Consider the following 13,030-nt stretch of genomic DNA (forward strand, 5'->3'; position numbering starts at 1 on the left):
ACAAGACCACTGATAATCTCCCTCGATCTGGGGCTCCACGCAAGATCTCACCCCGTGGGGTCAAAATGATCACAAGAACGGTGAGCAAAAATCCCAGAACCACACGGGGGGACCTAGTGAATGACCTGCAGAGAGCTGGGACCAAAGTAACAAAGCCTACCATCAGTAACACACTACGCCGCCAGGGACTCAAATCCTGTAGTGCCAGACGTGTCCCCCTGCTTAAGCCAGTCCAGGCCCGTCTGAAGTTTGCTAGAGAGCATTTGGATGATTCAGAAGAAGATTGCGAGAATGTCATATGGTCAGATGAAACCAAAACTCAACTCGTCGTGTTTGGAGGACAAAGAATTCTGAGTTGCATCCAAAGAACACCATACCTACTGTGAAGCATAGGGGTGGAAACATCATGCTTTGGGGCTGTTTTTCTGCAAAGGGAACAGGACGACTGATCCGTGTAAAGGAAAGAATGAATGGGGCCAGGTATCGTGAGATTGAGTGAAAACCTCCTTCCATCAGCAAGGGCATTGAAGATGAAACGTGACTTGGTCTTTCAGCATGACAATGATCCCAAACACACCGCCCGGGCAACGAAGGAGTGGCTTCGTAAGAAGCATTTCAAGGTCCTGGAGTGGCCTAGCCAGTCTCCAGATCTCAACCCCATAGAAAATCTTTGGAGGGAGTTGAAAGTCCGTGTTGCCCAGCAACAGCCCCAAAACATCACTGCTCTAGAGGAGATCTGCATGGAGGAATGGGCCAAAATACCAGCAACAGAGTGTGAAAATCTTGTGAAGACTTACGGAAAACATTTGACCTGTCATTGCCAACAAAGGGTATATAACAAAGTATTGAGATAAACTTTTGTTATTGACCAAATACTTGTTTTCCATCATAATTTTTCAAATAAATTCATTAAATCCTACAATGTGATTTTCTGGATTTTTTTTCTAATTTTGTCTGTCATAGTTGAAGTGTACCTGTGATGAAAATTACAGGCCTCTCATCATTTTAAGTAGGAGAACTTGCACAATTGGTGGCTGACTAAATACTTTTTTGCCCCACTGTGTGTGCATACATACATATATATAAATAAAAATGTAAATATATAAATGTATATATAAATAATAATGCGCTGCCCTATGGGACTCCAAATCACAGCCGGTTGTGATACAGCCTGGATACGAACCAGGGTGTCTGTAGTGATGCCTCTAGCACTGAGATGCAGTGCCTTAGACCGCCGCGCCACTAGGAGCCCAGTGGGGCAAAAGAGAAACCAACAACAAACATTGCATTGAAGTTGAATGAACAAGTATCAAAATGACAAGATGTGGGAAGGTGAACGAGGTGAAGTATTAGGCCTGGACATTAAAACCATTTACTGAACTACTGCTCTTCAATAACACACATTTCTGTGGATTTCCCCAGATTTTAGGTTTAGTTGTTGGATGTGTAACAGGTGTTCTCTGGGTCACTCACCCAGCTGGGTAGGCCACGAGTCCAGAGCGAGGGTCACAAGCCAAAGCGCGGTTCCCAAATGCTGTGATCCCTAGCACCTTCTCCAGTGTCACCTGCAAAATAAACATCACTTCAACAATACAATAAATGGTCAACACATGACATTACTCACAAATAAACACCACCATAGAAGATGTTCCATAGCATATGTTACATCATGAATACACATAAGCTACAGGCCAAGAGTTTGTGTCAGTGTGTGTGTGCATGCGTGTGTGTGTATATAGTTTGTACCCTTAATACAAAGGAGGATCATGAATGGTATTCTACTGTATCTTCCCAGATGATGAGAAGTGACATATCAGACTCAGAGTTTCGTTATTCTTAATTGAAGGGAGAAGGAACTACTGCTATGTAGGCCAATGCATTGCACAAATACCTTTTCACAGAGTAAACAAATATGCATTGGTCAACAACTTGGGTTATAACGTCCCTATAAGCATAGTTGAACTTATGAGCTAATAACATTTGAAATGTTTTGCAAAAACGAAGCAATCACACTACACTGACATGTTCTCTGGGTTTCAGCAGTTTGTTAACCAGCAATGACATTTCACAGCAGGAATCAGCCAGTCAGATAAGATTTAAGTCAAGTTCAAGCTCATTGATATTCCTCTCTCTTTCTACTTACCATCTTCACAGCCTCTCAGATATAGCCTATACGTCCCTTGTGATTGGATCCCTCCAGGCCTGCTCTTCCTCATCACCCCACAACAAGCCAGAACAACCAAGGGCACTGATCACAACCCCCCCAGGAACACTGACTGAATAATAAAACACCTGGATACGAGCTAGAATATGCTGTAGTGTGGTAGATCACCTCTCCTGGACTTCAACCGTAGTGTGGTAGATCACCTCTCCCGGACTTCAACCGTAGTGTGGTAGATCCCCTCTCCCGGACTTCAACCGTAGTGTGGTAGATCCCCTCTCCCGGACTTCAACCGTAGTGTGGTAGATCCCCTCTCCCGGACTTCAACCGTAGTGTGGTAGATCCCCTCTCCCGGACTTCAACCGTAGTGTGGTAGATCCCCTCTCCCGGACTTCAACCGTAGTGTGGTAGATCCCCTCTCCCGGACTTCAACCGTAGTGTGGTAGATCCCCTCTCCCGGACTTCAACCGTAGTGTGGTAGATCCCCTCGTAGTGTGGTAGATCCCGGACTTCAACCGTAGTGTGGTAGATCCCCTCTCCCGTAGTGTGGTAGATCCCTCTCCCGGACTTCAACCGTAGTGTGGTAGATCCCCTCTCCCGGACTTCAACCGTAGTGTGGTAGATCCCCTCTCCTGGACTTCAACCGTAGTGTGGTAGATCCCCTCTCCTGGACTTCAACCGTAGTGTGGTAGATCCCCTCTCCCGGACTTCAACCGTAGTGTGGTAGATCCCCTCTCCGGACTTCAACCGTAGTGTGGTAGATCACCTCTCCTGGACTTCAACCGCAGTGTGGTAGATCACCTCTCCTGTGGTAGATCACCTCTCCTGGACTTCAACCGTAGTGTGGTAGATCACCTCTCCTGGACTTCAACCGTAGTGTGGTAGATCACCTCTCCTGGACTTCAACCGTAGTGTGGTAGATCACCTCTCCTGGACTTCAACCGTAGTGTGGTAGATCACCTCTCCTGGACTTCAACTGTAGTGTGGTAGATCCCCTCTCCTGGACTTCAACTGTAGTGTGGTAGATCACCCCCCCAGTCATCACATGACTGTATTCAGTTACTGTGCCTCCCAGTGTGATTGTGTGTGGGGCACTTTCCACCTCCTGTACAGCTGCCCGTTTGTGCTTTCGTCACAAACCGTTGATTCTCGACGCCTCGCTCTCTTTCTCTACGCCTACCTTGCCGGGTTGTTGGGTTCAAGTTGAAATGTGGCCATGGCAGCAATCAACAGCGGCCAGCAGCGTTGCCAGCAAAGTGACAAATAAGAAGCTTGACTATAGGCTAATTCAGTTGATGTGATGAATTTATAAATGTATATAATAAATGAATGACCACTAGCCTATAGCTCATAAGACATCGGCTAGATCATTGGGACGTTGCATAAAAACAGAGGTTGAAACTTCCAGACAGGAAAAGGAAAATAAGTGGAAGTTGGGCTATTGCTCCATAAATAGAGTTTAGAACAATGTGCTTTCTGTTGTTTGTTACCAGAGTTCTACGTCAAAGGAATAATTGACTACGTCAACATTTTTAAAAAGGGACTTCAATGAGCCCAGTATACCTCCTCCTTGTAAACAAAGCATAGGAGGAAGTTTTCAGCAGAAAGTTGAAAAAGAGCATTGAGTACTGAGTCCACTGCAGTGTACTTCTTCTCGTTAAAGTGCAGTTGCATCCATGTTCCCAGTAGGCTTCCTGATAATACATAGCCTAACCTTATGGGCTCTGGTCAAAAGAAGTGCACTAGAAAATGTGTCATTTGGGACCCATCCACTAACGTTACTATAGGCTACGATCCATGAGGTCGACGGGCTCAAGGCAGCAGGTAGGCGTCCCGTACAGTAATATTCTAGAACGGTACTCACAGCCTAATACAACGTTAGAACCAGGATAATAAGAAAACCCACTCCTCCTTAAATCTCTCAAACATGTATTCCTTTGTCTGACTCCCTACTCCAGAGTTTCACACTAGGTTAGTAGGCTGTCTGCATAAGCTTGCCATCACATCTTAGCCTACACCCTAAGAAAACAAAGGCAGATTGACATCAAATGAATTAAGCTCACTTAAATAATAAACAACCACAACAAGACTAATAATTACTCACATCATTACCTATCATCAAGCAAAACAAAATACAAACAATGGGAAGAAGTCATTTCCATATAGCCCCCCCCTGATGTAGTATGTTGGTTAAACTAAGGTTGTGAAGATACAGTATAGCCTATATGTAGGCTATGTAGTTGATTCTCTCATACCGGATTCTCAGCTTTCTCCCTGCTGTGTTACATTATGTCAGGCTAGTAGAGTAGTGGTAGGTTAGAATTGACATCTGGTTTGTCTCTGATGTAAGTGTGCCACGGAGCGCTCCTACAAACACCTCTTAAAACCCACGAGGAGAAACAGCCGTGGACGCCTAATAGAACAATGGGACTAACAGAATGACAGAATGTGGACCTTTTCAAATAGGACACTCATCTTGCCTGAGTAACCTTTCAATGTTTAAAAAATATCTAGATTTATCTGTAAATAATAGTCACAAATCCTAACATGTCACTACTGTACTAAAAGAGAGGACGGAGGGAATTGGAGAGGTGATGTTAAAAAGTGGGCCTATACTCTGCATGCACACACAAAGACATAGAGCCTACAATCCCGGCGTGTATTCACAAATAGGAGATTATTCTGCTGCAATGTTTAAAGACATCTACGAATGACAGTCCAGCATGGCTCGGGGCCTGTTATAGCTTCATAGCCTACGCTTCACAGGGAGCAGGGAGGAGTATTAAGTAGCCGAAGTATGACTGTTCTAGTCACTGCCATGTCTCTTGAGACTTTATAGTACACTAACTACAGCCACTGACACTCCTGGGTGGAACAGGAAGGTAGTGTACTGTCGGTGTCCTGCTACAGCCGTAAACAGACAGACTGGAATGCACCAGCAGAGTGAACTTCATGGAAGAGGGGAGAATTACTACACATGAAAGCTTGTCATATTGACAACATTCTTGGACGTATCGTCTTCAACGTACAGAATTATTGTCATCTATAAGAGCCAATGTTATTGTTATCTGAATTGATTGTACTGGAGGTCTATTCTTCATAGCTTTTTAGGGGTTCAGTCAACACACATGGGGAAGGGGGGGAGAGAGAGAGAGAGAAAATGCAGGTAGCTTGTAGCCTACATGGGAATGGAACGAACCCAGCTGTCTGTCTGTCAGGTCACATGCCACTTTCTCACGTCAACACGAGGAAGTGAACAGACTTCTTTAAAAGTGACTTATAGTAAGGTTTTGAATAGCATATAAATCACTGTAAAAACAAATTGTACAGTAATTGTTTTACTACAAGTATAAGAATTGACTTAAACAGTGTGTGAGACATGTCATGAAGATATGGAGTTGACTGCAGGACTAGGCTAGGAGGGACACTGTAAACTATGATGAACAACCTCCATGGTGTTACTGTTGCAAGGGAAAATAAGCCCGCATGCAATGTCCAAGAACAGGTTTTTGTTTAATGGTCAGTGACACACTTCCACAAATATGTGATGTACATGGAATCTATATGAGGATCCAGTAAATAAATATGAATGTCCCTCCAATGATTGTGTGCATTGTCAATATTTGACGTATTATTCCAGAACACCGGTGCTGTTGCAACACAATACATCATTCTTCCCATTAGAAAGCACTGGACTGTGCATTTAATTTTACTGCTAGATCAATGCTGTTTCAATTATATACATATGACTGTGATATTGCCTGGTAGGTCGCTCGCAGTGTTTGATAGCAAATCTATAAGATGGTTATAATGGTCTTCTGTCAATGTTCAAAAAATGAAAATGTACAGGGATGAGTGTCCATGCCAGATACATACCTTGTTAGTGAGCTTTTCTTTGTTGTTCAGAGCTTTATTCCTTCTCAATTTTATAGATGGCGAGCGAAGCAGATTTTTGATCCGACTCTTTATTGTGGAACCCTCCACCGTCATCTTGAAAAATAAATTCTGACTGATCTCTTTAATCGGTTGATAGAATTAGTACATGCAAATATGGAAACCGGTGGTGAAATACAGACACAATCATTTCTCCTTCACCAAAATAAATAAATAGATCAAATAGACAGGAATATGCTGTCATGTTTCCGACAGGTTCAATGAGCTGGTTCTGTCAGCATGTGTGCAGTTCTCGTTGATTTCATGCCCTGCTCTGCCTAGAAAGCTTTTTAGCATTATCTGTTCTTCTTGGATCGCATTCTGATCCACGGAGAGGGATCTCTCTCTGGATGCATTTGGAAAAATTGTAAACGTTCCCAGATTGTCAACAGGATTAGCTACTTCGATGGTCGGGTCACAGAAGACAGTCTGTCACGTCTCCGCTCCTCTTGTCATTGCCTCCTCCTCAACGAGAACTCACCAATGATTGGCAAACTGGATCTGTGGCACAACACCAGTTGGTTAGCCAGCTAGCCAAGCTTTCAGCCATAGAATTAGGAATTAGAATACGGTTCTCTATGGTCCCAGCTGTCTCTTGCGTCCCCATATGGGCAAAAAAGATACTAACGTTTGCTTAAAACACTCAATAAGAATATGCTCAGTGCTATTGCCTACGAGCATGTCATTTGACAATGTTAACAAATTAACATTGCATCTAACAATAGTTAGCTAGCTAGATATTTAGCCGTGCCTATAGGGGCTAAGGTTAGCACAGGCGCCTTGGGCACTAGCTACCTTGCCATTGCTATACTTTTTTTCCTGGTTCTGCAATGCATGGTTTAATGATCACACATTGCAACATATTTAGCTTTCTTTTTATATCGTTCCCTTTCGTTTAGACGATTTTCTAAATCACGACTGTCAGGGCAGACCTTGTCTCGCTTAGTTGCAAGTATCAACATTTACAGTCGTTTGTTTTGATTACACTGGACAAGCAATCTGACCCAGATCTCACCCTAACTGGTCCAGTAATTGTCGCCATCTAGTGGTGGTTGAAAGCGGCTGGGACATCTCATGTGGAGCTCCCGACAGGGCCTGTCTGCCACTGTCAACTTGTTTTGTGTCTCCTAACTCGAATGCAACATTTGAATGAAAACAGTCGGCGAATGGCGACTTTTAGCTATTGAAAATGTAAACAGCGAATTATAGTTGGCTTGAAAAATGTATACTTTTCGAACCTTTTATTAATCATTTACATGCATTACACGTTAGTCCCAAATTCCTTGTGTGCTGCGTAACAGGGCAGTTGCTCCATATTATAGCTTGCATCATCTTCTTCTTCACCCTATATGACTACACTAATACGTGTACGGTGGCCAATGAGGTGAACCTTCTAGTGGAGTCGTCCAAGTCACTCTACTGCCATAATGCTATTCTGGATCCCTTTTATTTTACACATCCAAGAGGGGTTTGGGGAGGGGGGGGGGGGGGGGAATTGGGAGGACCTCCTTCAGTCAGTGTAGTTCAACTGAGCTGAGAGGAAGCTTTAGAACAAATGTGCCTTTAGAGCATTTGGTCTGCTGCTAGACTGGAGCAATGCAGTGAAAATGTAGACAATTATGCATGTGTCCAACCTGGTCGCAAAACATTTTGTATTATGTACAGACAAGCCATTAGTATATGTTACGTTTCGTACGGTATGTATTCATTCTTGAATGTCCATCACCCATTTTGTATGATATGTTTCGAATTACAATTCGTACTATAATGTTACGAATTTGCTAAACCACAATTCCACAGTAGCCGATGCCAATCTTCTGCTGCCAGTAGATGATGTTAGAAAAGCGGAGGTAAATGAGCAGGACGGTAATGGCCCATACAAGCAGGGAGACCAGAGCAGCGTTGTGGGCTCGGACCAACCGAGGCTCGAGTGGGAAGATTATGGACAGGACGCGGTCGGTGATGACTGCACAGATAAACATGGTGTTTGAGGTCAGACCTACAAAGTGGAGTATGTTACTCAGGACGCACAGTGAAAGGCCCATGCTCCAGTCAGTTCTCACATACCGCCCAGGGCGATCTATGTACTGTTTGGAGGCCAGGTAGGCTAGGTCACACAGAGCAAGGTTCAGTACTCCGATGGAGGCAGAGAGTCCACTGTAGAGACGATTTGAGGCAGGTTACCAGGCTACAGAGTTTTCCAAAGATACAGAGCAGTAAGAGGCTATGGTAGAATGGGGGGAATGACTGTTGCAGCGCAGTTGCGTGTTGAGCTGAAGTCCTCAAAAGGGGACTAATGGCAGGGAAAGGTCTTCGATGGCTGATGTGCTGTTCCTTTGCAGTCCTCAAAAGGGGACTAATGGCAGGGAAAGGTATTCAATGGCTGATGTGCTGTTCCTTTGCCATGACCAGCTGTAGGAGTCTTTTCAGTTACTTAATCAACTGATAAATTGAATCAAATGTGTCAAATCAAACAAATTCAAGTAATCTGTCAAATCTCATAGTGCCTTCAGGAAGTATTCAGACCCCTTTACTTTCTTTTTCCACATGGTTACATTACAACCTTATTCAATCTACACACAATACCCCATAATGACAAAGCAAAAATAGGCTTTTAAAAATGTTTGCTAATTTATATTTAAAAACCCCGGAAATATCACATTTACTTAAGTATTCATACCCTTTACTCAGTACTTTGTTGAAGCACCTTTGGCAGCAATTACAGCCGAGTCTTCTTGGGTATGAGGCTGCAAGCTTGGCACACCTGTATTCAGGGAGTTTCTGCAGATTCTCTCAAGCGCTGTCAGGTTGGATGGGGAGCTTTGTGCACAGCTATTTTCAGGTCTTTCCAGAGATGTTCGATCGGGTTCAAGTCCGGGGTCTGGCTGGGCCACTCAATGACATTTAGAGACTTGTCGCAAAACCACTCCTGCATTGGCTGTGTGCTTAGGGTCCTGAATGCTCTGGAGCAGGTTTTCATCAAGGATCTCTGTGTACTTTGCTTCTGTCCTGTCTTGGAGCTCTACGGACAATTCCTTCGACCTCATGGCTTGGTTTTTGCTCTGACATGCACTGTCAACTGTGGGACCTTTTATAGACAGGTGTGTCTTTCCAAATCATGTCCAATCAATTGGATTTACCACAGGTGAACTCCAATCAAGTTGTAGAAACATAAAAGGATGATCAATGTAAACAGGATGCACCTGAGCTCAATTTCAAGTCTCATAGTAAAGGGGCTGAATACTTATGTAAATTAGGTATCAGTTTTTTATTTTCAATAAATTCGCAAACATTTCTAAAAACCTGTTTTCGCTTTGTCATTATGGGGAATTGTGTGTGTGTAGATTGCTGAGGATTTTATTAATTTAATTCATTTTAGAATAAGGCTGTAACGTAACAAAATGTTGAAAAAGTAACGAGGTCTGAATACTTTCAAAAGGCACTGTATGTACAGTGGGGTCTGAAATGATTAGATTAGCTCTTGATAAAGATGAGCAAAATAATACATTTTATACTAATACAGTTGCTCAGAGAAATAGATTGTTTAAAGTCAAAACATTTTTTAGACAAAATATATTTTGTCTGAACAATTAGTATAAAATATACATTTTCCTTTTTTGAGCATACAATATATACAGAACAAAAATGAAAGCAACATGCAATCATTTAAAAGATTCTGAGTTACAGCTCATACAAGGAAAGAAGTAAATTCCTAATCTATGGATTTCAAATGACTGAGAATACAGGTATGATTCTGTTGGTCACAGATACACTTTAAAAAATATATATTTTTAAAGTGTATCAGAAAACCGTTCAGTATCTGGTGTGACCACCATTTGCCTCATGCAGCGTGACACATCTCCTTCACATAGAGTTAATCCGGCTTTTGATTGTGGCCTGTGGAATGTTGTCCCACTCCTCTTCAGTGGCTGTGTGAAGTTGCTGGATATTGGCGGGAACTGGAACACACTGTCGTGCATGTCGATACAGAGCATCCCAAACATGCTCAATGGGTGACATGTCTGGTGTGTTTGTAGGCAAAGGAAGAAATCTGACATTTTCATCTTCCAGTAATTGTGTACAGATCCTTGAGACATGGGGCCGTGCATTATACAGTGCCTTGCGAAAGTATTCGGCCCCCTTGAACTTTGCGACCTTTTGCCACATTTCAGGCTTCAAACATAAAGATATAAAACTGTATTTTTTTGTGAAGAATCAACAACAAGTGGGACACAATCATAAAGTGGAACGACATTTATTGGATATTTCAAACTTTTTTAACAAATCAAAAACTGAAAAATTGGGCGTGCAAAATTATTCAGCCCCCTTAAGTTAATACTTTGTAGCGCCACCTTTTGCTGTGATTACAGCTGTAAGTCGCTTGGGGTATGTCTCTATCAATTTTGCACATCGAGAGACAAATGTTTTCCCATTCCTCCTTGCAAAACAGCTCGAGCTCAGTGAGGTTGGATGGAGAGCATTTGTGAACAGCAGTTTTCAGTTCTTTCCACAGATTCTCGATTGGATTCAGGTCTGGACTTTGACTTGGCCATTCTAACACCTGGATATGTTTATTTTTGAACTATTCCATTGTAGATTTTGCTTTATGTTTTGGATCATTGTCTTGTTGGAAGACAAATCTCCGTCCCAGCCTCAGGTCTTTTGCAGACTCCATCAGGTTTTCTTCCAGAATGGTCCTGTATTTGGCTCCATCCATCTTCCCATCAATTTTAACCATCTTCCCTGTCCCTGCTGAAGAAAAGCAGGCCCAAACCATGATGCTGCCACCACCATGTTTGACAGTGTGGATGGTGTGTTCAGGGTGATGAGCTGTGTTGCTTTTACGCCAAACATAACGTTTTGCATTGTTGCCAAAAAGTTCAATTTTGGTTTCATCTGACCAGAGCACCTTCTTCCACATGTTTGGTGTGTCTCCCAGGTGGCTTGTGGCAAACTTTAAAAAACACTTTTTATGGATATCTTTAAGAAATGGCTTTCTTCTTGCCACTCTTCCATAAAGGCCAGATTTTTGCAATATACGACTGATTGTTGTCCTATGGACAGAGTCTCCCACCTCAGCTGTAGATCTCTGCAGTTCATCCAGAGTGATCATGGGCCTCTTGGCTGCATCTCTGATCAGTCTTCTCCTTGTATGAGCTGAAAGTTTAGAGGGACGGCCAGGTCTTGGTAGATTTGCAGTGGTCTGATACTCCTTCCATTTTAATATTATCGCTTGCACAGTGCTCCTTGGGATGTTTAAAGCTTGGGAAATCTTTTTGTATCCAAATCCGGCTTTAAACTTCTTCACAACAGTATCTCGGACCTGCCTGGTGTGTTCCTTGTTCTTCATGATGCTCTCTGCGCTTTTAACGGACCTCTGAGACTATCACAGTGCAGGTGCATTTATACGGAGACTTGATTACACACAGGTGGATTGTATTTATCATCATTAGTCATTTAGGTCAACATTGGATCATTCAGAGATCCTCACTGAACTTCTGGAGAGTTTGCTGCACTGAAAGTAAAGGGGCTGAATAATTTTGCACGCCCAATTTTTCAGTTTTTGATTTGTTAAAAAAGTCATTCCACTTCATGATTGTGTCCCACTTGTTGATTCTTCACAAAAAAATACAGTTTTATATCTTTATGTTTGAAGCCTGAAATGTGGCAAAAGGTCGCAAAGTTCAAGGGGGCCGAATACTTTCGCAAGGCACTGTAATGTTGAAAGATGAAGTGATGTTGGAAGATGAATTGCACTAGAATGGGCCCCAGGACCTCGTCATGGTAGCTCTGTGCATTCAAATTGTCATCGATAAAATGTAATTGTGTTCGTTGTCCGTAGTTTATGCCTGACCATACCATAATCCCACTCTGTTCACAACGTTGACAGCAAACCGCTCACCCACATGATACCATACACGTGGTCTTCGGATGGGAGGCCGGTTGGACATACTGCCAAATTCTCTAAAACAACATTTGAGGCAGCTTATGGTAGAGAAATTAACATTTCATTCTCTGGCAACAGCTCTGGTGTACATTCCCGCAGTCAGTATGCCAAATACACTCTCCCTCAAAACTGCACATTTTAGAGTGGCCTTTTATTGTCCCCAGTACATGGTGAACTTGTGTAATGATCATGCTGTTTAATCAGCTTCTTGATATACCACACCTGTCAGGTGGATGGGCTATCTTGGCAAAGGAGAAATGCTCACTAACGGGGACGCAAACTAATTTCTGCGCATTTGAGAGAAATAAGCTTTTTGTGCGTAGGGACATCTCTGGGATATTTTATTTCAGCTCATGAAACACGGGACCAACACTTTCCTTTATCAAGAAATCCAATAATTCCAGACCCAATTGTATAATAAAATGTCAATACACAGGAAAATACACTCCAGTATAGTCTAATATATGATATGAAATCACATTTCCGATACGAATAAAACATTTTAAAAAATGCTTTTCTGTAACAAGCTAAATATTTTTGAAACGACTTTGAGCAAATTTCTAAACAAAAATAGAACTGAAGTAAGGAGGAGATTATTCTGATCGACACTTACCCTTGGAGAAGGCTGTATTTTAAAAAAAACGTTATCACACTACGGCATCATGTCACAACTGAAGAAATTATCATGCCTACATCCCAAATGGCAGGGACTTGGTCAAGAGTTGGCATTTGGGACACACCTATTGCTATAAATTATAATTCACAGGGGAAATGAGACATTTTCCGGTAACGGATAAGGTCATTAGTTTGCCATTAGATCCCAGGGGACGATTGGGAAATGTCAGATCTCTCTCTGTCCTTTAAAAGGGCAAATGAAACAAGGAAGGAGTACTTAGCATTTTAACAATCAGTTACCAATTACCCATGCATGTTCTTTCACAATATTCCTGTAAAAAAAAAAAAAAACAAGAATGTCCAATGTCAGATGT

General features: G+C 42.5%; 1 protein-coding gene and 1 pseudogene across 1 annotated transcript in view; both read right to left on the minus strand.

Annotated features, from left to right (window-relative positions):
* The window catches only part of LOC115138715 (mitogen-activated protein kinase-binding protein 1-like), a 68,423-nt gene extending 61,453 nt beyond the window's left edge, over nucleotides 1-6,970 (minus strand). Inside the window, 2 exon segments of the mRNA XM_065025797.1 lie at nucleotides 1,474-1,565; nucleotides 6,038-6,970. Coding sequence (XP_064881869.1) covers nucleotides 1,474-1,565; nucleotides 6,038-6,151 — 206 coding nt within the window. The 5' untranslated portion in view covers nucleotides 6,152-6,970.
* A 759-nt stretch (nucleotides 6,971-7,729) lies between these two features.
* LOC135574127 (neuropeptide FF receptor 2-like) lies at nucleotides 7,730-10,098 on the minus strand (annotated as a pseudogene).
* Nucleotides 10,099-13,030: the final 2,932 nt, after the last annotated feature.

The sequence above is a fragment of the Oncorhynchus nerka genome, linkage group LG12 (assembly GCF_034236695.1).
Source record: "Oncorhynchus nerka isolate Pitt River linkage group LG12, Oner_Uvic_2.0, whole genome shotgun sequence".
In the NCBI taxonomy this organism is placed as follows: Eukaryota; Metazoa; Chordata; class Actinopteri; order Salmoniformes; family Salmonidae; genus Oncorhynchus; species Oncorhynchus nerka.